Consider the following 26,926-nt stretch of genomic DNA (forward strand, 5'->3'; position numbering starts at 1 on the left):
TGCGGATAGGCATTTGTCCATTTACGGTTTTCTCTATGATGAAACCAGGGCTTTATCATTTGCTCTTGGGATGTTTGGGTTGGTGGTTGATCTTGGTCAGAGTTCCTGGGCAGCTGTGTTTTGATTTCTAAAAACAGTTGGGTCGGCTCCTTTCTTAAGCAGTAAAACACTCTTCTACAAAGTAACTTAATTCTGGGGCGCCTGGGTGGCTCAGTCGGTTAAGCAGCCGACTTCGGCTCAGGTCATGATCTCACGGTCCATGAGTTCGAGCCCTGCGTCGGGCTCTGTGCTGACAGCTCAGAGCCTGGAGCCTGTTTCAGATTCTGTGTCTCCCTCTCTCTCTGACCCTTCCCTGTTCATGCTCCGTCTCTCCCTGTCTCAAAAATAAATAAAATGTTAAAAAAAATTAAAAAAAAAAACAAAGTAACTTAATTCTTTTTAAAATCCTCGTACCAGGTAGGAGATTTAACCAATAAAAATAAGGAACCCTTGGCATCGGACCATCTCTGCTCTTCTGATACATGGCAGAATCGGTTCTGTGACCGATGCAGGCTGAGTTGTGGGGCATCAGCGGCAGGCCAGGTGGACACAGTTCTCATCTCCGTGTGGCTCCCAGTCAGGTGGATGGGACATCAAGTAAACACTCATACAAATAATAAATTAAATCATGGCAGGTATTCCAGTGGAAAAGGAAGGATCGTGATGAGAAAATGCGGCCTCTCCAGGCTGGGTGGGTGAGGGGAGGCCTTTCTAAGTCACATGATGTTTCCATTACCATCTGATGGGATGGGCAGGGACTGGGCAGATGAGGAATGGAGGACGGTGAAGTCTGGGCGGCCCCGAAGCTGGTGTGCCGGTGTGCACGGTGCACTCAGAGCCCTGAACAGGGCTGGTCTGCCCAAAGGCAGTGCGTGCAGGGAGCGAGGGGCAGAGGCCAGGCCAGTTGGGCTTCTGTTGAGTGAATTATTTAAACTCAGGAATGACATCACTGGGTTTGCTTTTGCATTTTTTAAAGTGTGAAGAACAGATCAGGGGACTGCAGGAGAGAATGGGAGGAGAGGCACCTGGGTGGCTCCGTCGGTTAAGTGTCTGACTCTTGATTCGGGCCCAGGTCAAGATCCCAGGGCCGTGGGATTGAGCCCCATGTCGGGCTCTGCGCGGACAGCGCGGAGCCTGCTTGGGATTCTCTCTCTCCCTCTCTTTGCCCCTCTCCTGCTCATGTTCTGTCTCTCTCTCTCTCTCCCACAATAAATAAACTAGAAGAAAAAAAAAAAAAGAATGGGAGGAAGTCATGTGTTAGGTTACTGGGGGGTAGAGAAATGGACAGGTTTGAGGTAAGTTAAATGAGAGCCTAAAAGCACCTGCTGGATTTAGGGGGAGCCATTTCAGTAGCCTTATTGGTGGGGCAGAAACCAAATTAAAGTGGATTAGGAGTGGTTAGGACAATATATTATGTTAAATCCGGTGATGGGCTCATTGCTGCCTATTAGCTTAGTTTCTTCACTTGCATATTTGAAATACATCATGTCTTTAAAAGACAATGAGGAAGGTAAAAACACAGCCATGTTGAGGGGATAATTCTCTCCCAAAACTCTTCTGTGAACTGTCATAGAACAGCTGTAGAGGATGTGGTGTCAAGGAGGGCTTGTATTTTATCTTTGGTAACATCAGTTTTTTTATTAAAAAAAAATTAATGTTTATATTTGAGAGAGACAGAGAGTGCAAGCAGGGGAGGGGCAGAGAGAGAGGGAGACACAGAATCGGAAGCAAGCAGGCTCTGGCTCTAAGCTGTCAGCACAGAGCCAGATGACGGGCTCGAACTCACCAGCTGTGAGATCATGACCCGAGCCGAAATTGGACGCTTAACCGACTGACCCACCCAGGTGCCCCACTTTAGTTGTTTTTAAATAAGGATTTGTGGTTAGGAAGCTGAACAGTGCAGAAAGGTGTCAGATAAAGGCAAGACCGTCTCCTTCTCCCCGTCCCGGCCCCCTGCCCCCCAAAGGAATCCCCTTGTGCGTGGGTGTCCCCTTATGTGGTGGGCCTCAGGCTAGCTCTCCAGCCCCACCTGATGGCGCTTCAGTATGGTTCTTTTTTTAAGATAAGACACGGAGCCCTTTGACCAGGCTAGAGGAGCCGGGAGGGGACAGTTCAGGGGCCCGGGTCTAGGAGACTCCTGGGGTGGGGAGCCAAGCTGGCAGGTGGTAGGAGGTGCGGGATGTGAGAACTCTCTCCTCTCCCCGCAGTGCCCGGAGGCTCGGCTGTCAGAGCGGGTGGCGGGGTGGGGGTCTGAGGGGTAAGGAAGGCACACCGGCCAGGCCAGCGTGGGAGCCTCGAAACTACTTGGCTTATGGGCTGTTGATCACGAATTCACACTGCAACCTGCCACCAGCTGGGTTATGAGTTCTATCCCTACCCCTTTGCCTTTGAAAACGTGGCAGATGTGTTAAGACTTTAAAACCTTCCCTATTCTGTCTGTGTGGTTTAGGAGCTCCAGTGGTTTGGCATGCGTTGTGAATCTTCGCGGTAGAAAAAGCGCTTACTGCCAGGTGGGGACTTGGGGACTGTCCTCTTTAAGGACAGTTTCTCACACGGTTCCCTTTTAGAGCTCTTTTGCCCCGAGCACGTAAGTGCTACATGTCACAGGCTGCTCCTGTGAGGGCTCCCCATCACTGCCAACCGACAGCCATTTCCGCATCCCATCAGCGTTGATGGAGCGCAGGCCTCTGCACCGTCTATGGGAGTGATCCCTGTATTTTTAAGCGCGGAGACCTGGCTTCGGGTCCTGTTGAGTCATTGTTGTGGGACTGTGAAACAGTCATTTCTTTGACTTTCATTTCAAAATGTCAAATTCAGTGTCAGTTTGTGTGACGTACGTTGATCTGGGAGGTAGGCAGGGGGTGTATAAATCTTAGGATAAAATTCCCAAGATTTTCCGCGCATTCTAACCTCTGCACTCCCTAGGATTATCTGACTGATTCCCCCTCCCCGCCCCCCACCAGAGTTCTCTCACTTGTCTGGACCTCACACCGTATCTTTACTCCTTAGGAATGCCAAGAAGAACTGGCAACGCATCCAAGAGCATTTCTTTTTTGAAACATTTCACCCGCTTAAGGATTATTGTCTGGAGGTGAGTGGAGAGTGTCGTTTGTAAATTCCCTACCGTGTCTTTAATCCTGGCGCTCCCTTTCTGCCACAGTTCCTGGAGGGTGAGGTGAATTTTTCCCCCTTACAGCATCACCCTCATGGCGTAAAGTCCTAAGTTTAACTTTGCCACTTTGTGTAGATGACTCTCGCTCGCATTTCGCTCATAGGCAGTGAAAATTGGCCAGTCACCGTCACTTTCTATTTCTCAGGCTTGTAAATACTGGAAGGGGGAATATTTAACTGTAAACAGAAATCTGTTCTGACATTAAAAGGAGATGGGTGAGAACGTTTGTGCAGGTGAGATTTTGCTGTGATGAAGCTGTTTGTGAAAGCGAAAAGATCTGTCCCTTTGTCACTCGCATTTTCCCGATGCTGGGTGACTAGCACACACACACCCCTGCATTCGTTGTATCCAAAGGTGTTCACTTAATTTTAAGAATCATAAAACACGTTTATTACAATTAGCATGTGAGTGAACTTAATATACAGATTATTAAAATGTGTGTAATACAATCGTGTCACTTTCTCCAGTGTTCTGCCTTTGAATTTAAAACAGGTGACCTAGGGTTTTTCCACAGTAACTTGAGCTGCTGTGCATATGCAGTTGGGGGGATCGGTTACTAATAAGCTGGCCTTTAAAAGAATATTAATCTTTATATTGTGAGATATTCGCTCCAGAATATTAACGTGCGCTTCTGTTGCTTCGTCGCAAAAAATGTAGGATTTTTCAATTATTTTAACATGCTCTGTTCTGTGTTCTTTAGTGCCCAGAATGCTTTGTTTGACATCTTTCTGAAGGACTCTTACTAGCTCTCTAGTGTTAAGTCAGCACTCTCTATTCAGTTCTGCACCAGGAGTAAGTCCCTCTTCCCTCTTTCCTTCCTCCCTGTCCGACTCCTCACCGCCTCCTTTCTGTGTATTCTGTACCCCGTGAACGATAGGAGCTGTACTTGTATGTGTAAATAACACAGCGGCTCACAAATTCCGCCTCTTTCTGCATTTGGACTGTACTTGGTTTCTACTCCGTGGACACCGTGGGACGGTCCTCACGCCAGTTTAAATTCGTACAAGTAGGGCCAGCATGAAGGCTTCGCGTTGTTAGGTGTTCGTCATTTCATTTTTACATTGCCTGTTACTCGTGCTTCTGTTTTGTGTGTGCCTTTTCTCCTTTGATGATTCTCTGGTCCTGTTTCTTTTTGTAGGTAAAGAAAGGAAAGGGGGATGGTTTATGTAATGACTAAATAATTACCATGTTCAGTGGTGTCATAACGTGCAGTTTATAGACACCTCGATGTGCCATTTGAACCTGATTTTATCCTCATTTTACAAATGAGGAAGTTGAAGCCAAGAAAGCCTAAGTGGTTTGCCTAACGTCACAGCCAATCTACGGCCAATGCAAAGTTTAGATTCCAAATTTGTCTCGTGGTAACAAGAGTAAAGATTTGGCATCAAGAGAGCTTGACTTTGACCGCTTATGGAGGTGTTCGGTTATCAATAAATAGCACTTATCTAAATGTTGCCACCATGAGTATTGCTCAATCCTACCGAACACTTTTTGCTTTTATCAAGCACAGAGTGGTTTATTACACAGAAGTACCAGGGTGGAAGATGTGCCTGCCCTCAAGGCTTTCCTAAATGAATCCCCTGATTCTTTAGAGTAGATGAGAAATATGTCGAGAGCGTTGCTACAAGAGAAAATGTACATGAAAGTACATAATAGGATCGTTGTGGTAGTTTGGGAGAATACATCAGTGAGAGTAAGTAAAAGTTGTATTGTAGACATGTTACCATGTATTCCTTTGTTATTTTTGAAGGAAAAAAATTTGAGATTTTACCATTCTCTTTTCAGACCATATTTTACATCCTTCCACGCCTCTCAGGCCTTGTTGAAGATGAATGGATTGCCATTGGTAAATTTGCCAGATTCACGGACATTCCTTTAGACTCAGGATTTCAGTGGTATCTTTCTCCAACTCAGCTTTGTGAACGGAAACCAGGTGACTGGGCTCAGCAGGACATAGGTAAAAAAAAATTTTATTTTTCCCTCCCCTTGTTGACTTGGTTCAGCTTACTCAGTTCAGTTACTGAGAACACATAGTTGATAAGACCACTTTTCACTGAAGTGAACTCTGCCTGATGGCTTAGAGAAAAGACTGTGAAAAAACGTGGTATAACTAACTAGCAATTTTAATTTGTTAGCTTTGCTCTAAAAAGCCAAGAGAGCCTGATTGCGTTATTATATCAGGCTAGTAGCTTTTCTTTTTTTTTGAAATATTATTACTGTTTATCACTCTCCCATTATATATATTCCTGTAAAAGTATAGATTTTAGAAAGGGCCAAATTATGAAATCTCACTTCTTGGCCCATTTAGGAGTAAAGCAGAGCCCTTGATTCTAGTCCCTTGTGGGGACTGGTTGGACCTCACCCGTTTGTTCGGCCTTCTTTCTCCTGTCTCCCCAACTTTCTGTTACACTTACTGCTTCCCTGGGGCCTTTTTCTCATTTCCTTCATTGCTCATCTCCTCCTCTTCCTCCCATCCAAGGACCAATGCCACCTCTTCTTAAACCACAGCTGATCTGAGTGACTGGAGCCAAGGTCCACTGTCCCCACGCTTGTCACAGTGCCGCTGCTTGCTCTGGCCCTCCCTGACCCACGACCACTGAAGCTTCTTTCAGAAAATCAGAAGTGGTCTTTTCGCCTCCTCCACAAAGTCTAAGGACTGCCCTTTATGGGGCATCTATTTGCTAGCGTCTTGCTATGATTTTCCTCCTCAGTCTGACTCTTTGAGCCCCTTCAGGAGCTCCCCTCTTTGTCCCTTAGATCTGTACTTCTCTAAAATGCTAATGTTTTCAAGAATCCCTTGGATAGCCTGTTAAAGTACAGATACTGGGGGGCCACCCTTAGATTTTAAGTCACTATGCCTGGAGAATTTTTTTATCTAGATGGTTCGTGAATACATTTTTCGACCTACCACCTTAAGTTTATTTATTCCTTCAACAGAGATTTAGCGATTGCCTCCTGTGTGCTAGATATAGACCAAGTCCCTGCCCTCGAGGAGCTTACGTTCCTATGAAAACAGTACCATGAGAGCAGAGCAGATAGAGATAGTGACAGAGGATCAAGGAGACGTTTCTCAGGAGTTGACAATGAGCAGAGACCCATGTGAAGGGAGAGCAGGTCGAGCAGAGATCTGGAGGAAGGGCTTTCCCAAAGCAGGACATCAGTCAGGGAGATTTGGGGGCAAAAGATGGCATCAAAAGCTAGTTCATCCGTGTAGTGGGGACGGCCCCGCCAGGGCAGGCTGAGCAGAGACAGAGGAGAGACAAGGACGACGTATGTGGGCAGCTGATTTGAGCTGGGCCACAGAGCGGAGCTGAGAAATCAGGTGTTGTTTGGTTGGAAAAAGGCTGAGGAGGTCTGTGTCTGTTTTGTTTGGTGTGTGGTAAGGAGAAGGGTATCACAGTGCGGTATTTGTGGCAGGACTAGGTGTTCGTATCCCCTGAATGTTTTCATGGGCCTGGTCTCCTTATTCTGCACGCTCTCCCTGAACATTTTTATTAATTTCCACAATGCAGAACCACTGCCAGTTAGCAGAACTTCTAATCTGTATCTCTCTGTGGCCTCTTTCCTGAGCCTGCTGGACATTTACACCCAGATACACCATAAACTCTTTAAACTCAGCATACACAAATTGGATTTCCCTCTTTGCCCAATCTTGCCTCCTCTATAAACGCTTTCTATTACGGGTGTCACTGGATCATCACAGGGGTCATTCTTTTCCCTCGTGCCAGCCACATTGATCTGTTACTGAATCGTGGTAATTCTGCCTCCCAGATCTGGCTGCTTCTGCTCTTGCCTTAATTTAGACTGTCTCTGTCTTTGCCTGGATTGGTACAAAGGCTCCAGCTGATCTTCCACCTCACTTTTATGAGGGGTTTTTCCTAAAACACAAAACCAGTACTGTTCTCCCCCTTCTTAACAGCCTCTAATGGCTCCTACCTGTAAATTCTTTATCATTGTCTACATGCTTTTCATGCTCTTCGCATGGTCTGAGCCACCTCGTTCCATCCTGGCAGGCTGTGAGCTTATACCAAAGTCCTGCCACTGCCCGTCATCTTCGTTCCACGTCCTGTGCCCATGCACACGCCGTCCCCACAGTCAGTGCTGCCCTTCCCCCTCTCTGTTTGCAAACTCTTATTTCCCTTGAGTCTTCCTGGGTCTCTGCGCCTCCCTCCCTCCCCCAGCAGACATTACCTACCCTCACTGTCGTACCGTATTCTAGTATTTGTGTGTCTCTTCCATCCCCGTGAGCTAAGTGCTCCTTGATGGTTCAGTGAACACTGTTGAGTGGAGCAGTTGAGGAAGAGCCTGGAAGGATAGTCTCAGTCCTGCACTACAGCTCACAACACTGCATGAGAGAGGTCAACAACATTCTGTGTACTCGGTGCATCGCTTCGGAGAATATCCTTTGTTTTAGAAAAGTTCGCCCAAGTACTTGTCCAATAATTTAAGATAAAGACTATTTGTTTTCAGGAATACACTATTTCTACAGAAAATTCCATACTAATACTCTGTTGTTTTTAAGATACACCATTATTTTATGGACCTCTAAGAAAAAATGTGAAAATCTTACCAAACTATGAGACCCTGTGGATACTAATATGCTTCCTAAGTTTGCATATGCTAAAACGTAAACAACAGTGCATCTTAAATTTTCATGAAATGTAGTATTGGTTGTTAGAGCTGAATTGGAACATTTAAAATTACTATTGAAAATGGCAGTTGTGTCCCAATCCAAGTAAAGTTCTTTAGTTAATGAATCTCATCCTAAACTATCATTTTAAACTCTTAAAAAAAAAAGTGTGTATTTAAATAAATAGATTTTTAGATACGGGATTATTTTCTTTTTCCCTCCCAGGTTCTAACTCAGGTGAAGCAGATGACCAGTCAGAGTGGACTGATGTTCAGAAGAAAATTATCCCGTGGAAAAATAACGTTCCAGATTTAGATCTGGAGCTCGTGTTTCAGGATCGTGTTGCCAAACTTGGAAAGTCGATTAGCAGACTGATTGTAGTGGCCTCACTCATCGATAAGCCAACTAATTTAGGAGGTAAAATTAGTTTTCCAGGGGGGTTGCTTAAAATCTCTGGATCCTGAAAACCTACAGTCAGTCCCATGCCACTTGGCCTGGCTTTTCCACATTTAACCGTCCTTGGGAGCTTTGGAGGGATATGTGGGCCACAGTGAGCGCGGCACCGTGCGAAACAGTAATGCGGCCCGTTCTGCAGGACTGTGCCGCACCTGCGAGGTGTTCGGGGCCTCGGCGCTCACAGTAGGCAGCCTGCAGTGCACCCGAGACAAGCAGTTTCAGTGCCTGAGTGTTTCGGCCGAGCAGTGGCTTCCTTTAGTGGAGGTGGGTAGAAAGTAACTTATGATTAAAATGTTTCTTCACTAAAATCTTTCATAGCCCTCTATCTTCAGGGGTCCATCCTTTTGGAGTATTTTACAGTTGTCCGGCCTTCAACAGCTTAAAATAAACTTAATATACAGCCCCCTCTGTTCTCCTAGTCCAAATTATCTTTCACATTGTGGTATTTTTAGAGATCCTCAATAACATAGAATTCTTTTCAGTAACATATGTCCTGTGAGTTGCAACTCACTCTTAGGAATACTTTTATAAATATATATGATGCTGGGGAGAATTCTTTTCTATGGCGTATAATTCCTTTTCCTCGTAAAAAGACTTAAGAGTTTCAAAAAAACTTTTATGAAATTGATTTTACTCCAGACAAGGCTATAAATGAATAATTTACTACTCTTCTGTTTTAAAACTCACTTTAAGGTAAGACCACCTCAGCTAATCGATTTTCTGCAACAGAAGAAAGCGGAAGGTTACACCGTCATCGGTGTGGAACAAACCGCCAGAAGTGTAGACCTAACCCAGTACAGCTTTCCTGAGCGGTCTCTGCTCCTGTTGGGGTAAGAAGATGCGTTGCAGTCAGTCTGGAAAATGCTTCGGAAATCTTAGGATTCACCGAGACTCCTGATGTTATACCCACATCAGGACTTCTCACGTGTCCTGCTTATGGAAAGACCTCTGGTTTTTGTTTTCTGTCACCTGTTTGGGATGGTCAGGTGAACAGAGATCAACCCTAAAATGTCCGTGTTGTTGCCCGGGGCCACAGACTTCGTTTTGTTAATCTGGCTCTGTGCTGACGTTCATGACCGCTAAGAAAAAATTAGTGTCTTACACAAAAACTAACCTTTCTTCTCTCATTTTTCTTCATCAGAAACGAGCGTGAAGGAATTCCAGCAAACCTGATCCAGCAGCTGGATGTTTGCGTGGAAATCCCTCAGCAGGGTATTATCCGCTCACTCAACGTCCACGTGAGTGGGGCGCTGCTGATCTGGGAGTATACCAGACAGCAGCTGCTCAAGCATGGGGACACCGAGTCATGAAGCTTGTGCCTTATCAGGGATGGATTACTGGTGCTCTTGAAACATTTTCTAAAAACTACGTGTGCTAATGTAATAGAGTCTGAAATTTACTGGGGTAATTTGTATTCCTTTTCTTGCAACTTAATGCCAAAACTTCTTCATGTGCCTTAAATACATTACTATATATCGTCCCCTTTAATAAATATTTTTAGCTAAATTGCATTGTTTTTAATAAAATATTTTAAGCAATTGTGGAAATAAAACAACGCGTCTTAAGATTTATTTCTTTCCTAGGGGCTAGCATTGTCGGAAATGTGGACAGTGATGGGACTAAGGCAGAATGACAGCGGCTCTTATCTGTGAACACCACCCCTGAACGTCCCCGGGAAGCACGGTGGGGTGGAGGCCAAGGTCCTGCACGGGAGAGGAGTCCTGAGCCTCTGTTTGCTGCTTTTTTGTCGCCTTATTCCCAGGGAGGGAACCTGCTCGGCAGGATGTTGAGCCAGCTCCCCTCCTGAATGCGTAATACTCAGATAATAGGCCATTATCATTCATAGGAAGTTCTGGGAAATTTTTCATATACTACTTCTGGTCACAGAGTTCACAGTATTCTGGGGCGCCTGGGTGGCTCAGTTGGTGAAGCATGTGACTCTTGATTTCAGCTCAGGTCATGATCTCACAGTTCTTGAGTTTGAGGCCCCGCATTGGGCTCTGCACTGGCAGCACGGAGCCTGCTTAGGATTCTCTCTCTCTGCCCCGCCCTCCTTCCTCTCTCTCTGCCCCTCCCCACTCTCTCCACCCAAAGACCGTGAATTTTTCATGCACATCATCACCAAGAGTGAGAATGGAGCCCAAGAAGGCTGATTTTCTCTCTCTCTTGTTCTGATCTCTCTCTTGTTTGATACTGCAATTACCTCAGTATTTAATGGTGATCATTTATCACCATCCAGCAATGAACTTCAGTCATGTCTGGGTCCTTTTTAATAATATCTAAATTTCAGAATCTGTTACCAGTATATATGTTTCCTTCTGTAGGTTTATTAAAATAATTTTTGTTTTGCAGAAAAGTTGCAAAGAAAGTACACAGTTTCCATATGCCCTTCGCCCAGATGCCTGTAGTAGAATCTTCTCCAACTGTGGACATTTATCCAAACTAGGAAATTAACTTTGGTAACGGTGCCGTTCACTAGCTGCAGACTACAAATCTGACCTATATTCAGATTTCTTACTTGCCCACTGACGTCTCTTTTCTGTCCCAGGAGCCACTCCAGGACGCTACATCGCTTTAGGGTTTCAAGTCTCCTTAGTGTCTTGTGATCTGTGATGGGGTCTCCATCTTTCCTTGTCTTTCCTGACCTTGACACTTTTGAGGAGTACTGGTCAGGTATTTTGTAAATGTCTCATAATTTGGGTTTGTCTAGCGTCTTCTCATGGACTGAGGCGTCTGGGGTTTCAGGAAGGACACCGCAGGGATGACGTGCCCTCGTCCTCACATCGCAGCACGACCATCACCTTGGTCATTTGTTGAAGGCAACGTTTGCCGTGTTCTCCTCAGTGAAGTTGCTGTTTTTTGCTTCCCGTGGTCTCTTTGTTAGAAGTGGGGTCACTAAGCCTAGCCTATGCTCAAAGGTAGAAGATAAGCTTCAACCTCTGCTGGGGGCACCTATTAAAACGACCATGGTAATTAATACTGTGGGAGAGATACCTGGGAGGCTATGCTGATAGGTGGCTCCTGAGTGTGTTGCCCACTCATTTTAGTACTTGTCAGTGGGTACTGCCTGCCGTGTTCTCACGGCGAGAGTCCGTCTCCCTCATTTCTTCTACATCCATGACCTGGGATTCTGCTATAAGGAAGACTAGTCCTTTCTTATGCAGTCATTTGTTTAGATCAGCGTGGATGGCTGGCTCCTGTCCTTTTGCCCTGTTCCCATTCTTCCATTCTTTTTTCTTTTCTTAAACCTTCCTTACTCTCTGGCAGTACACAGTGCTCCAGGCTCTTTTATTTCTCCACCCTGGTTCTAGAATCAGACATTTCTCCAAGGACCACTGGTTCCAGATGTGCCCGTTGCTGCCCGAGTATCCCTGCAGGCCCTGCCGGCGGCTGGAGCTAAGGAATCTAGGCGTTTGCAACACATGTGCACAGAAATACAACATCTACGTCTGAATGTAAACATGAATTCTTGGAGCTCTCGGACACCAGTCCAGCTCTACAAGGTTAATTCTGACACAGCTTATTTTTAACTGCTTTTTCTGACTTGCACATGCTTCTCATTATTGTACTTTGAGAGTCGCTAACCTGGAACCTGTGAAATTTCGCAATTTCTGTAAGTTCTTTTTGTCTTGAGCCTTACAGGATCCAGTCAGATCACCATTTTTCAAAGTCACATGGGTCAGCTCCTCTCTTAGCCATCCCTTCCAGTGAGTATATGGCATATGTTTCTAATACGAGTAGACTCATTTGTCATTATCTACCTTCCAAACCGGAATCCCTCCAAAACCTGGCTGATTTTAATGTGCATACAGAGTCACTTTTTAGTGTGTACAGTTCTTTGGGCTTTGACGAGTGCATACTCACGAATCCCCCACCACAGGGCCAGAGAAGACCCTTTTCCCCATTCCCAACCACTCATCCGTTTTCTGTGCTAATTTTAACCTTTCCCAGAATCCTGTAAATGGAAGCATATAACACATAGCCTTTTGGGTCTGGCTTTTTACCCATAGAAAAATGCATGGAAGGTTCGTGCCTGTTGCTGTGAGACTCAGAAGTTCAGTCCTTCTTATGGCTGAGTGGTATACCTGTTTTTCTGCTCTGTTCTAGGAATCTGGGTTGTTTCCAGTTTTGGGCAATTATAAGTGAAGCTGCTATAAACACAGGTTTTGTTTTCAGTTCATTTGGTGAACTACCTAGGAGTGTGATTGGTGGCTCATAAGGTAAGCAGATGCTTAACTTTATAAGAAATTCCAAACTTTTCCAGAGGGGTTTTATTGTTTTGCATTCCCCTCAGCAGTGACTACGAGTTTCTGTTCGGTCGTGTCATCTGCACTTGATACCATCAGCTTTTTAATTTTAAGCCATTCTAATAGGTGTGAGAGATCATCCTCATTTTAATTTGCATTACTCTACTAACATGGAGCTTCTTTTCCTAATGTTATATTCAACACTATGAGTAGATATGCAACAATATTCACATAATCTGCCCATTTTTTAAAGCTTGGGTGGGTGATTTTTGTCAAGAGTTGGAAAACTTCTTTATTCTGTGTACAGATTTTTTGTGTGATTTGTAGATATTTTTTTCCCCAGTCTGTAATTTTATCTTTTTGTTTTCTTAATAGTATCTTTCACGCAGCATTTTTAGTTTTCATACAGTTTCAGCTTTTACAAAACTTTTGTCCTTTTCCAGATTGTGATGTCATTACATAAAAATGAAAATGCAGAATTCCTCTGTATTTTCTTCTAGGAATTCTGTAGTTTTGTATCTTACATTTAGGTCTATGATCCATTTTGAGTTTGTTTTTAGTAAGATGTGTGGTGTCAAGGTTCGCTTTGTTGTGTGTGGGAGGACATTCTCCAGCACCACATGTTGAAATTCTTCTTTCTCCACTGAACTGCCTTGTACCTTTGCTCAAATTCAGTTCACTTTATTTGTGTGGGTGTCTTTCTGGACTCTTCTGTTCCACTGAGCTCAGTGGGATTCCTTTGCCAATACCAGTTTTGATTACCGTACCTTTATAATAAGCCTTGAAATCACGTAACATGAATCATCCAACTTTTTGTTCTTCTCAAAATTACTTTGGCTATCTTAGGTCCTTTGCCTTTCCATGCGAATTTTAGTATCAGCTTTTGTCAATAATTACACAAAAAAGCTTGGGATTTTGATTAGGGTTGTGTTGAACAAATTGGGAGGATTTAAGAGTATTGAGAAAATTAAGACGAGTTTTCTAAATCTTGACTACAGTATATCTAATTAGATCTTCTCTGACTTCAAATATTTTGGGCTTTGTAGTTCTCAGATACAGTCCTATACGCAGATTTATGTCAAGTATTTTAATTTTTTTAGTGCTACTATAAATGGTGTTTTTTATTTTAACTTCCAATTATTCATTGTTGGTCTACAGGAATAGGATTTTCTTGCGTATACTGACCTTGTTTCTTGCCGTCTAAGATTTGCTCGGTTCTAGGAGCTTTTTGGTCAGTGCTTTGAGACTTTCTACAGAGACACCATCATTGCCACAAACTGAAGTTTGTGTTCAGCAGGACTTTAGGCATCGTATTTCCAATGCTCTGGTTCACTTTGTGTCTGTCACGTTTTTGTAATTCTTGTAATATTTCAGACTTTCTCATTATAGTATTTATTACGGTGATCTGCAATCCGTGATCTTCGCCATCACTATTGAAATTGTCTTGGGGAGCAGTTAAGCATGCCCACGTAAGACGGTGAACTTACCACATTTGTCAGTTGTGTCTTAGGTTCGTAGAGCCGGTTTCATTTCTTCCTTCCCAATTTGTATGCTTTCTCTTTCTTTTTTGTCTTTGAAGCAGCTAGGAATCCAGCACAATGTGGAACAGACATGAGAAGGGACTTCCTTACCCTACGGCTGATTTTAGGGAAGAAGCATGTATTATCTTCCTACATTAAGTATGATATTAGCTGTAGGGTTTTTTTTAATAGATGGTCTTTGTTATTTTACCTCTATGTTTTAAGTTCGACTTTTTTCTTCCAGTCTTCATTTTTTTTTGTGCCTATATTAAAATGCTTATTCCCAGGACACACACCAGCCGACTTTCTTCACTATCTTAACTATAGAGGTATACTTCGTTCTATTGCACTTTTCAGGTACTGCATTTTTTTAGACATTGGAGGTTTATGGCAACTCTGTTGAGCAAGTCTATTGATGTCACGTTGCCAACACCATTGATTCCATGTCTCTGTGTCACATTTTAGTAATTCTCATAGTATTTCAAACGTTTCCATTATTATATTTGTTACGGTGATCCGTGATCTTTGGCGCTACTATTGTAATTGTTCTGGGGCACCATGAGGGTGTCCATAGAAGGTGGCAAACTTAAAGCTGTGTGTGTTCTGACTGTTCCACTGACTGGCTATTAAGAACGAACGAACAACACTGAAATTAGGCCAGTTAATAACCCTACAGTGTCTCCCAGCGAAAGGAAGAATCCTACATCTCACCTTAAATCAGAAATGATTGGGCCTGGTGAGGAAGACAGGCCAAAAGCTGGGTCTCTTTTGCCAAACAGCCAAGTCGTGACTGCAAAGAGCAACCCTTGAAGGAAGTTAAAAAGTGCTGCTCCAGTGAACACATGGATAAGAAAGCGAAACAGCCTTACCGCTGATACGGAGGAAATCTGAGCGGTGTGCAGGGAATATCAAACCAGCTACGACGTTCCCTGAAACTGAAGCCTAATGCAGAACAAGGCCCTAATTCTTCCGTATTATGAAGGCCAAGAGAGGTGAGGAAGCTGCAAAGGAAAAGTTTGAAGCGCGCAGAGGCTGGTTCATGCGGTTGAAGGAGAGAAGCCATCTCTATAACCTCAAAGTATAAAGTGAGGGAGCAAGTTATCCAGACCTACCAAGATCATCAGTGAAGGCGGCTACACTCAACGACAGATTGTCAGTGTAGGCAGAACTGCCTAACTTCTATTGGAAGAGGCCATCTACGATTTCTCTAGCTAGGGAGCAGGAATCAGTGCCTGGCTTCAAAGCACAGGCTGCTTGTCTCGTTCGGGGCTAACGCAGCTTTAAACGCAGTGCCTTTAACTAAAAGCCTGTGCTGGGGCGCCTGGGTGGCTCAGTCGGTTGAGCATCTGACTTTTGATTTCAGCTCAGGTCATGGTCCCAGGGTTATGGGATCAGCCTCTGTGCTGAGCCTGGAGCCTGCTTGGGATTCTCTCTCTCCCTCTCCCCCACTCTCTAAAATCAAATAAAGTAAAAAAAAAATAATAAAATAAAGGCCTGTGCTGTATAAATGGAACAGAGCCTGGATGACAACACATCTGTCTACAACATGGTTTTACTGCAGGTTTTAAACCTACTCAAAAAGTTTCCTTTCACAATATTACTAATTGGCAATACACCGGGTCACCTATGAGCTCTGGAGATGCACCCAGATCGTGGTTTTCATGCCTGCTAACACAGCATCCATTCTGTAGCCCGTGGATCACGAAATTTCAGCTCCCAAATCTTATTAAGAAATACACTAGAGCTGCCGGAAATAGTGAACCCCTCTGACAGATTTGGGCAAAGCACACCTGGAAGAGGACTCACCCCTCTAGGTGCCATGAAGAATATTCATGACTCATGGGAAGAGGTGAACATCATTAACGGAGTTTAGAAGAAGTTGACTCCAGCCCTCCCGGATGACTGTGAGGGGTTCAGGACTTCAGGGGAGGGCGTTGCTGCAGATGTGGTGGAGACAGCGAGAGAACGAAAATCAGAAGCGGAGCCGGAAGGCGGGACTGAACGAACGGCTGCAATCTCATGTTAAAACTTGATAGAAGAAGCAGGTGCTTCTTACGGACGAGCCAAGTGGCTTCGTGAGGCGGAATCCACCCGTGGTGAAGATGCTGTCAAGTTTCTTGAAATGCTAACAAACAGCAATAGAATATTACAGAAACTTAGTTGATAAAGGGGCTTGAGAGGATGGACACCCAACGTGGAAGAAGCGGTACTGTGTGTAAGATGCTATCAAACAGCATTAAGATATTACGGGAAATCGCTTATAAAAGGAAGAGTCAACCCGGGGCAAACTTCATTACTTTTAAGAGAATGCCACCACCCTGATCAGCCGTCCACATTAAGACCAGCCCCTCCACCAGCAGGGAAAAAAAAAGTACAGCCCGCTGAAAGCTCAAATGATGGTTATCTTTTTTAAAGTACATGCATTGTTTTTTTAGACATAATGCTCTTGTACACTTGAGACTTCAGTATAGTGTAAACGTAACTTTTATGTACCCTGAGCAATCATTCGTCTGACTTGCTTAGTTGTGCTCTTTGCCTTATCGAATGGTCTGGAACCGAACGTGCGCCATCTCCAAGGTCTGCCTGTATTTGTGTCTGTCATATTTGCCTACTACTGACGCTCCAACCAAAACAAACAAGAGTACATGGGTTTTTATAATAGGCTTTAATTTTTCTTAAAATATAGATTTCTGACTACATTAAAACTAAGCATACTTCATACCATTTCGACTCTTCATAGTGTGAATGATGGAATCTGTTACTTGACCATTTGCGTGTGGAACAAGTACTGATGGTGAGTCCCATCATTGCCGCGGTCAGCGGAGCCTTGGAGAGAGAATCGTTTCAACCCTTCTGACAAGTTCAGGAATAGCCTAGGACTTCACAGTAGGTTTTGAAGGCTGGAATTGTCCTGCTTCAAATTTTTCTTTGAACTTTAAGTAGTCTCTTCTTTTATCAAAATATTTTATCTGTTGAGGAAAAAAAAGTGAAGTTAAGGGAAACTTTTGCAGTTTAGAAGAAACAAACGCACAGATTTAGTTGAGTAAGTGGTATAAGTGATTTGCATTCTAGAATCATTTTGAATCCATGCATATGATATATGAGTCTCCAAAGAGGATGTAAACCAGTGAGCCCTGACCCCTTTTGAGTTATAGATTCTGTTGAGACTTCAAAGAACCCACGAATCTTCTCGAAAAATGCCCCTGTGCCTGGATGTATGAATCTTGCCATGCAGGCTGAGAGAGTTCATAGGTCATAACACTCATGATTTAAAGACATTGTACAAGTTTTTATCAACTGTAGTTTCAATAAATTTTGTAGTTCACCAACCATATTTTTAGCAAGGTGATCTCATCCAGAAACACATGGTTAAAAATTATACTTATAAATTTTACTTATAAACTAATTTATTGAAATTTTACCATCCAAAGACGTCCTCTTATTTACATCCTCCTCTTGCCTAGGGAATTTGAAGTATCTTAAAGCCCCATATCCTGAAACAGTAAAATTCCAGCAGAAAATCAAGGTCAACCACAAAACTCTCCGTGTCTATATCTGAGCTGCTCTGCAGACCAGGCAAAGGCAGAATACTACACGTCTTCACTGTCAGAATAAACAACACTAGTTCTTTTGATAAAAGCCCTCCTTAGGCTCCACTAAATAATTTAAGAATTAAATCCTAAGTGAAAATCAGACTGAGAATGTAAACCTATCTCCAGCTGGAATGAGAGACACAGACCATTTCTCCCCAGGACACCGCAGCCACAGAACGTCCTGACAGACCCCGCTAAGGGACTACTGCTTTCTGCCTCACCAAGAAACCTTGTCCTCTGCAACCAGAGACTATCAGAAATTTGCTGTTAGTGGTTCTATCAATAACAGTGAAACCTTTTACCTTTGCCTGGAGGATCTAAAGCAATCTAACACAAAGCAGCAGCCTTCATTTCCAACCCAGGGGCAGGATCTCAAGGGATTTCTGAACACGATGTTCATCTTTAAGAAAACAGGACCCTTGGTCCCCTTCTCAGTCCGGAGCTGACAATGACCTGTTTAGATGCAGCCCTGTTTCATTTCAATTTTGCCTGTATCCCATCCTGCCCCTATGCCTGGGGAGGACTCCTTTCCTCCGGTTGGTGAGGTGCCCACAGTTCCTCTGATATGTGGCCTCCCTCCCCAGTTATGTGTTAATATATCTGTCAGACTACAGATTCACCCCTGGTGGCTGGGACGGGTGTTCTTTATTAAAGATCCCACAGGAAGAAGTGGACAGGGTCTGGACATCTGAGGCAAGTTAACAGATCTTTGTAACATCTGTCACATTGCCGACCACTTAACCGACAATTGCACGTAGACGTCCTACTAACACCTCGGTCCCAGCCGCCGCTTCAAACGCGTCTGTCCTCTAACACTTCAGTGGATGCGCCCGTACGCACCCCCACACTTCGATCCCGCCCCCTCCTCGTCGCTACAGCACAGGCCCTCCCTTCTAGCTCGGATTGTCCCAACAGCTCCCGAACTGGGTTCTTGACCCTCCTTGATCCGTCTGTCGTGCTGCTGCCAGGCATGATCTCTCCCCAGCCCACAGCTGGTCCCATCCCTTGCTAGAAGGTCTTTCCGGGTATCCCTGCGCTTAAAGGTCCACCTCCAAACTCCTCAGCAAGACAGACAAGGCCATTCGTGGCTTGGTCTCTGTCCTCCCTGAATGTGCCACCAGTCCCGGAAATGCCGGCCCAACAGAGCCCCTCCAGCTCCTAGACGCGCTTCTTTCTTGCGCACTCTACTTCCAGGCCTCTGTGCTCCACCCTCTGCCCGAACCGCTCTCTTCCCAGGCCTTCCCCTCCTCGGTTCACAGTCCAGGATCCTCGACACGGCGCACGCGCTCTCTTTCTCCAAGCCAGTAAGCCAACGAGCAGTTACCGAGGACCGTGTACGTGAAATGCTAGCATCCTCTAAGCCACTACATGAGATAGGGGACAGCAGTGCGAACGCCAACGCTCTGGAATTTCTACAACGTATCAAAGGTTTATACGAAAAAGACAGTATCTGAAATTGATAATGGGATCGGGTCTCTCGGATGATGCCAGAATGATGGATCTCATCCCTGCTCCTTCCTCTGCTGAACCGACAGGAGACTTTACACGGGCCTGTTACACACGTTAGGCTGACGAGCGCCATTAAAAGCCACAAAGCAAGAGGGAAGAGTAATTCGTTGTGGTGACAGCATTTCAGCTGTTTGCCACGCTTCTTAGGTAACAAAGGTCCTTTTCGTACTTGACCTCAGCTGATCTTGGACAAGTCACTTCACCTTTCTAAGCCTTAGGTCCTACCGTGTAAAACAGACACACAAGTACTCACGAGACTGAATGAAAAATAAAGCTCATAAAAAAAATGTCTCACCCAGGATGGACCCAAACGATACTTGCATTTCTGACCCCTCCCTGCCCACGTACCCCCCCTGCCTTCTCACACACCGCTCCGGAAAACATCTTTCCGTTTCTAGACTCTGGCTACTGGGGTAAGGCTGCAACAGCTGATACCTGCACAGAGCGCTCCGGTGAGGCGGGAGGTGGCTGAGAAAGAGCACCGCACTGCAGAATCAGACCGTTTTAACCAGGAAAGTGGCCACCACGGTCAAAGGCTGCAGAAGTCAATTCCAATATTTTGCTGCACTACCCACCACCCTCCTGCATTGGGGTTGGCTTTGCAGGCTACGCTCATTCTCTCCACCAACACTCCCGTCCTAATGCTGGGGGGGGGGGGGGGGGGGGGGGCAGCGTCTGCGAGGTCAGTCCTTCCGTGGCCCAGGCCTCCCGGCTCCTTGACCTCATCCGTGACCTTGTCCCCCAACCTTCCTCCCAGGACCAAAGTGTAGGCCTCGGCCTTCCCAATAAATCCAGCTTTTCCGCAGTCCCAATTCTGAGCATCCTGCTCTCCAACCACCAGCTCTTCCCTTTCTCTGTGAGACCCAGACGCCAATAACCCACTCGCCACCTTGTCACTGGCTCCCTCTCCCTTCCTCATGCCGCCTCACTGCCAAACTCCAAGCTTTCCAACGGCTTCTCGCAGCACTCAGAGTAAATGCCACGGCCCCTGGCCTCCGGTCACCTCTCCGACCCTGACCTCCGCTACTCCCTCCTTGCTGTTCCTTAAACAGCAGGGCCGTTGTGTTGTCCCGCTGCCCTCCTGAGGATGCTCCTTCAGTACGCCCCGCAGTGAAGGCTGACGCCCCGCTCTCCGGGCCTGTGTCGATGCAGGTGGCCATCACCGAGGTGAGGGGCACGGGAGGAGAGGCCTGCTGGGTACAGGATGGGGACGAGTTCAGTCCTGTGTACGCAGAGGGCAAGGTTGGTGCTTGTGAACATCTAACTAGACCGCTCGACAGGTGCCTCCAGAGCTGGAGCTACAGATCGGGCACCAACTAAGACCAGCCTGCCCCGGGAGAGCGGGCACACCTTAACACGCGTAGGCAGGCGTTCCAAAAGGCGTGGCTGCTACACACGCAGGGGGAACTAGGGCAGTGAACCCTAAAGGCGCCCAGGGAGAAGGGGCTCTTGCGTTTCAACGGACCGGAAACTTAGGACTGAGGTTCAAGAACAGCAGGAGGCTCGTGCAGGCTACTTTCAGGCATCTCGGTGTCGCGGGGCAAGCACAAGCGGCAGCGTGTGGAGAAGGGGAAAGCGTGGGGTCTGGACTCAGACTCCTGGGCTCAAATCCAGGCTCCGCGCTTACAGGTGATTTCCTTTCAATGTGCCCGGGGTCCCTGTCTGCAAAACTAGGTGACAGCTGCTAGGAGGAACACATCCGAGATGCTCAGAGCCCGTCCTCAGTAAATAAGAGGCGTGACCGGGACACAGGAACCTGGGGAGAGGGCTGGCCCTCGGGCTGCAACATTCAGCCAGGGTCAGAATGGAAGGGACACAGAATGAAGAAGCAACTGGCTGGCAGTAAAAACAAACGAAAACCAAAAACCAAAACAAAACCCGTTATGATGCAGAGAACAGAAGGTGCCCTGAAGGTAGGGGAGGGAGAGGGTCTGCCAAACCCTGGGTTGGAGAGAAAGCAGTGGGTTTCCATGGAGAAAGGATAAAAATAGGACTGTAGTGCGACTTTGCCAGGGGGACCGTGATTCCCAAGGGTGGTTACTGTCAGAATCACCTGTAGAACCACAGCCAGTCTGAAAAGCTCAGGTTCTATTTCCAGACATTCAGCAAATCGGAGGTGAGGTCTGGGACATGGCTGTTCAGCAAACGTCCACATGATTAAGACGTAATCTGAGTGGAAAATCAGGGCAACACTTGTCAAAAGACCGGTCTAGTGACAAAATTCTCCTGAGAAAATGCGGGGGTGGGGCGAGAACGGAACCAACACCCCAGTTGTGACCCGCCTGGGTGGGGGGAGGGCTAGTCCTGCCCTGTTCTCAGCAACCCCTTGTGACCGCGGGGCGGAGGGCCCAGTGGGAAGGGGGCAGCACAGGCAGCAAAGGGATCAGGGCCTTCCAGGAATCGGGTTTGATCAGCCCAAACTCCCACCTGCTAGTTAAACCAGGGAGTTCACAGTGCATTCGGCTAGTGGGCAAACCAGGGAGGTATAACATTTTTTTTTTTTTTTTTGCCTAAATCATGATGCAATCTGATCACAAAGCCCCACATTTATCAGGTTTCTGTTTCTGTGTCAAGTTAGACATCGACTCTCCATGGGAATCCCATGAGGTACATGGCATGATGCTGATCTGACCAGGAGCTCATCTAAAGCAGGTTCTCGGACTGCCTCACTCCCTGCCCAGCCCTCCGGTAGGACCCCCCCCAACCCCCGCCACCCTCCACCTGGTCTCCAGCACGCCTCCTGCTCCTCATCTAAAAATGTGGCAAAGACCCTAAAAGCACATCTCATCTCTAGGATGATCTGTTCGCACGCTACCTAGCACACTCTGCAGCAGCACGATGGGAGTGAAAAAGCACAGACAAATTCAGGTTCAAATCTGCCATGGGCCAGCGGAGCCTGACTTCGAACTGCAGTTCTGCCACTGACGGACGAATAGAGTAAGTTATTTCAATACCCCAAACTTCAGATGCCTCCTCTGGACACATTGCAAACCGCCCATCTGAAAGGATGCGGATACAGGAGTGCCCACCACTTAGGACCATTTGCTGAGCTCAATGTTAGTTCCCCTCTCCACCCACTCCCAGAAGGGCAGGCAGTACAGAGCAGGGAAAGGCCTGTCAGGGAGGCATCTGGGGCGGAGGGTGGCAGAAGCCATCATAAGGGCATCCTCTTCTATTTTCTAAACCATTCTCAGAGCATTTTGGGTTTATGGCCCTATGATTTGGGGTGGGCGACAGGGAATGCTTTATTTCCGACAGTAGCTCTAGGCCCATGAATTAGCAAACCCTTGCCCAAGATTCAAGACTCTTTAAGATTCTGGAGAAACCTACCCATGTAGTGGGTGGCAATTTTTGGTTACTGTCTGTATGTTTGTTTTCAGTGATCTTTAAAGCGTCAGGTAACATCTCCCAAATGCCTCCCTGATGTAAGTGCACAAAACACGCCTGGATTACCAGAGGTCTCTCTGCTGCTCACAGAAACTAGACGTGACACGCCTCGGACAGGGCTTCATTTGTCATCGACCACTCACCCTGTAAGCTCTATGCATTTTAACAGCGGAGAGAAACGCATCCGAGTGTGCCTTACCCACTGTTGGGGACAACTCGATTCAAAAGAGCTTCTTAACTTCTTGCACTGAGAAGCGTCCTCTGTGTTCTCATCTAAACACTTCCAGTACTCATCCCGGGCTCCCCAGCAAGCCTGCCTTTCTTTCATAGAAGGGGCCGCCATTCCCAGTGGGCTCCAGCTGTCGGCCGAAATAACATGTGACATTAACGAGGAACTGGTCAATTCACAGATAACGCCGCAGTTCCCTCCCACCTCCTCTTTTTAATGATGCAACTGACATCAATCAGTTCTAAATTAACGATCCCATGAGAACACCTGCTTTTGAAGCTTAGCTCCTACTCCATGGAACCGCATCCACTGCTGGGTGACAGCCTGGTCTCGGGAAGCCCGAGTTAGAAGTACGGCTCTGGCACGGGGCTGTCACTTAGGGGAGATCATTTATCCTCTAGGACCTGCTGCCCATCTGTGAAACGGGGTAGCAGTGCCTAGTTTACAAGGTTGCCGATGGAACCAAACTTCTGCACAAACAAGTGCACGGGGACAAAATCACCCCGCAAGGGCCAGGAGTGCTACCCAGGCCTGCAGAAGAGGAGCGCGAGGAGCGCGGAGTCGGTGACTGCCGCGTCCTCGTTCCACGCTCGCTCGCCCGCCCGGACCCAACCACGCGCTGACCTCTCACCCGCCCAGAACCAGGTTCCCTTCGGCACCGACGGGGGTGTGGGGGGAGGCAGGGGTCATGCAGCCCAACAAACTGGGGGAAGAAGGCGCGGTGCCGAGTCCTGGCGCCGGAGGGTCGCCTCGCCCGCTGGGGCTCGAGCGGCGTCAGAACACCCCACCCTGAGAAAGCAACTCACGCGGTGAATCCGCCCTCCAGCTTGGAATGACCCTTACGGGATCCCGTTCAGGGTTCGAGGAAGGCGGGACTTCCGGCTCCGCTCTCTCGTACTGCAGCTACTTCCTTCCGGATCTCCGGTGTTGTGGGAGGCGGTGCCTGGGGGTGTGGAGGTGGAGGCTGGGTGTGACTCTGTCACCGCTCAGAGAGGCCTGAACCTTACTGGTGTGTAAAGCCACCCCCCCCCCCCCCACCCCTCAGCTTTTAGAAGTTGTGAGGAATTGTGCTCCTTTCGTAAATATCAATGGCTATGTATATTTCCTCTAGCGCTGCCTGGAAGGCTGGACTCGCCAGCCCTGCGGGAGAAGGCAGTTTGGGGTGGAAATTTGCCCCTGAGGGATAAGAGCTAGACAAAGTGTTACAGATGAAAAGCCTGACTCATCGCTTCCTAGAGAGAGATACGTAGAGAGACAGAGATGGAGATGATAGAGGGAGGGAGGGAGGGAGAGAGAGAGAGAGAGAGAGAAAGAGAAAGATGGGAGGGGAGGTGGGGGAGAGGAAAGAGGGGAAGAGAGATGGGTAGAGAGGGAAAGGGACACGACCCAGAAGACTTGGCAAAAAGTGCATCAAGCTGCGAACCCTAGGCTTTGAGCTCCTAGCCCCCTGGTTGAGATTTCATCCTGGTACATTTCTCAACATCACCAGCTTGCCTTGAACCCTTGAGGCTTGCTTCTGTGCAAAGAAAATGTCTTTTTAGTTGGTATTTGGAGACATCTAGTGAAAGAATGTGAAAGCAAAGTGTCGTTCGGCTGAGATGTGATAGTTAAAATGTGAGCCTTAAAATGTGAGATTATAGTTTACAGATAGGATCTGTGGACTTGGATATAAAATTTGTGGAAAGGTGGCACAAATTGGTCAGGAGAATGGAGAAAATCAATATCTGTAATATTGATTTAGTCTTGTGGCTTTTTACTCCCCAAACGCCAAGGTATCTTAAAACAGAATGAAAAGAGCTGCTCCAGATATTTCAAAAGTATGCTTTTTCTAATAAACAAGTTAATATCTCTGAGCAGAATCTTTAAAAGCATGTTTATGGATAAAGATCAGTCAGTCATCTGCTGTCTGGTTCTCTTAACATATTCCACCTGCATCATCTAATCCTGTTCTGAAGTGCTTACAAAACTCATAAACAATGTACAGTTCTGCATTCGATGCAGGTGTTTGATATTTTCCAAATTAAATATATGCAGATTTTCAGGGCAGCTATGTGAAGCTAAGTACTACCAAACATATGTTCTACAATATGGGAAGTATTTCTGTAATAGTTAATGGGCTCAGATGATAGTGGAACGCTTTATCTTTACCGCAGCCACTCATTTCTTTTACACTATGTCTATCAAAGATAGTTTATATAAAGATAATATCTTCTAAGTATGACTGATGAAATATAAAAAGGATGAAAAGAAAAAAGAATGGGTCTTGGATGACGTGTGAGTTGAAAAAAAATACATTTAAATTTTTAAAAAATTTAAGGTTATTTGCACTTAATAATAAATATATAAAAGTGAAACTTGACTGAATTACAAAGAAAAAATATTAAGTCCTATTAGGTTATTTTAATAAGCCTTTCTCAGTGATTTTTAAGACAAGACAAGTAAAAGAAAAGTCAATAAGGATATAGAAAATTTGAATAACATGATTAATAAACTTGACTTAATGAATATACACTGAACACAACCAAAATCAGAATGTACATTTTTTCCAAAGTAAACATGGCATGATTCCCAAATCAACCACATACTTAGCTGTAAAGCAACTCTCATCAAATTTTAAAGATTGAAATCATTTGGTATGTGTTTCTTGACCATGACACAATTAGGCTAGAAATCAATAAAGAGCTATAACAAGTCCAGGGTCACCTGGGTGGCTCAGTCGGTTAAGCATCCGACTTCGGCTCAGGTCATGATCTCATGGTTTGTGAGTTCCAGCCCTGCATCAGACTCTATGCTGACAGCTCAGAGCCTGGAGCCTTCTTCAGATTCTGTGTCTCCCTCTCTCTCTGCCCCTCCCCTACTTGCACTCTCTCTCTCCCTCAAAAATAAGTAAACATGAAAAAAAATTTTTTTAAAGAACTGTAACAAGTCCATATAAAACCTAGTTAAATAAAGAGTCACAATGGTAATTAGAAAATATTTTGAGCTGAACAATAAAATACAACAGCAATGCCTGTGGAGTGAGGCTAAAACAGAACTTAGAGGAAAATTTGTAGCCTTAAGTATATTAGGAAAAAGGCTAAAAGGTTTTTAGCTAAACACCCCTTTTCAAGAGTTAGAAAAAGGAGAGAAAATTTAAAGTAAAAGGACAAAAAATTAAAGTAAAGGACCAATAATTTTAAGAGCAGGAATAAATGAAATGGGAAACAAAAGTAGTGTGCTAGAGACAGTTGGTACTGACTCAGGAGAGCAAATTGTGCACACCTCTCTCCAGCTCCATGGTCACTAACATCAAGTTAGTGGTTTGAAATTGCCCATGATGGTAATATTCACACAATAAAAGACTAATAAAATTGACAAATATCTGAAAGCATTGAACAATAAAAGAAGGGATGTTAACCGGTATCAGTAATGAAAACTATAGACATCCAAAAAGTTAGGACATCTTATAAACAATTTAATGCAAATAAAATTTAGATAAATGCGCAAATCCAAGCAAAACACAGCTGGCTGATTCAAGAGTGGAAAATATGAATCTGCCTAAACCATAATTTGAATCAGTAGTAAAAAATTTTCACACACAAATTCCAGGTCCACAGCTCCACCAGTAAGTTCCTCTAAACTCTGAAATAATTACATTCTTCCTGTATGAGGCTACCATAACTTTTGTGCTAATTACAAAATCCCCCACTTCTGAAACACCAAAGTATTTGGAACTCATTAGGTGAAAATGTGACTTAGTGACATGAGGCTCTTTATAGTCCTATATAGGCTCTTTATGTACTTAGGTGATTACATGTTTGGCTGCAGAAATAGTAATGTTTGAATATTGGTTATTGACTATAGGTGCTCTCCCAGTTCCTGCTGAGAGTGTTACATAAATAATATATATTGTATTTTCCACAGTACCTTTCCAATGTCCAAAAAGTCTGTATTCCAAAACACATCCAGCTCCAAGAATTTCAGATAAAATGCATAGGCCTGTATGGAAAAATGTTTTTATGACTTAGGGGTCAAGACGTATTTTTAGCCATAAAAGAAAAGATCAATAAATTTGTATTAAAATGAAGAATTTTTGTTTACCAAACAATACCATAAAGCAAGTGGAACAGACAAAACCACAGTGTGGGAGAAGTTTGTAAAACAA

At 45.4% G+C, this 26,926-nt stretch overlaps 2 protein-coding genes across 6 annotated transcripts in view; one reads left to right on the forward strand and one right to left on the reverse strand.

Moving 5' to 3' along the window:
• The window catches only part of TARBP1 (TAR (HIV-1) RNA binding protein 1), a 90,671-nt gene extending 80,839 nt beyond the window's left edge, over nucleotides 1-9,832 (forward strand). For both annotated transcript variants that reach the window (XM_042907750.1, XM_042907751.1), the window contains 6 exons: nucleotides 3,049-3,130; nucleotides 4,997-5,168; nucleotides 8,067-8,258; nucleotides 8,437-8,561; nucleotides 8,991-9,127; nucleotides 9,439-9,832. In XM_042907750.1, coding sequence (XP_042763684.1) covers nucleotides 3,049-3,130; nucleotides 4,997-5,168; nucleotides 8,067-8,258; nucleotides 8,437-8,561; nucleotides 8,991-9,127; nucleotides 9,439-9,607 — 877 coding nt within the window. In that variant the 3' untranslated portion in view covers nucleotides 9,608-9,832. The remainder of the gene's footprint in view (nucleotides 1-3,048; nucleotides 3,131-4,996; nucleotides 5,169-8,066; nucleotides 8,259-8,436; nucleotides 8,562-8,990; nucleotides 9,128-9,438) is intronic.
• Nucleotides 9,833-16,716: 6,884 nt separating this feature from the next.
• Nucleotides 16,717-26,728, reverse strand: LOC122202105 (cytochrome c oxidase assembly factor 6 homolog). 4 transcript variants are annotated; one of them, XM_042908306.1, is made up of 4 exons: nucleotides 26,689-26,728; nucleotides 23,589-23,725; nucleotides 22,753-22,912; nucleotides 16,717-17,033 (listed from the first exon to the last, which is right to left on the reverse strand). In XM_042908306.1, exons 3-4 carry the CDS (start codon nucleotides 22,894-22,896, stop codon nucleotides 16,938-16,940), a joined length of 240 nt encoding a protein of 79 aa, XP_042764240.1. In that variant the 5' UTR covers nucleotides 22,897-22,912; nucleotides 23,589-23,725; nucleotides 26,689-26,728; the 3' UTR covers nucleotides 16,717-16,937. The 4 variants fall into 4 exon arrangements, with proteins under 4 accessions (XP_042764240.1, XP_042764241.1, XP_042764243.1 ...); XM_042908307.1 differs by lacking the exons at nucleotides 23,589-23,725; nucleotides 26,689-26,728 and adding exons at nucleotides 23,050-23,197; nucleotides 23,407-23,558; XM_042908309.1 differs by lacking the exons at nucleotides 23,589-23,725; nucleotides 26,689-26,728 and adding an exon at nucleotides 23,407-23,558.
• Between the last annotated feature and the right edge of the window lie 198 nt (nucleotides 26,729-26,926).

The sequence above is a fragment of the Panthera leo genome, chromosome D2 (genome assembly GCF_018350215.1).
Source record: "Panthera leo isolate Ple1 chromosome D2, P.leo_Ple1_pat1.1, whole genome shotgun sequence".
Classification (NCBI taxonomy): domain Eukaryota; kingdom Metazoa; phylum Chordata; class Mammalia; order Carnivora; family Felidae; genus Panthera; species Panthera leo.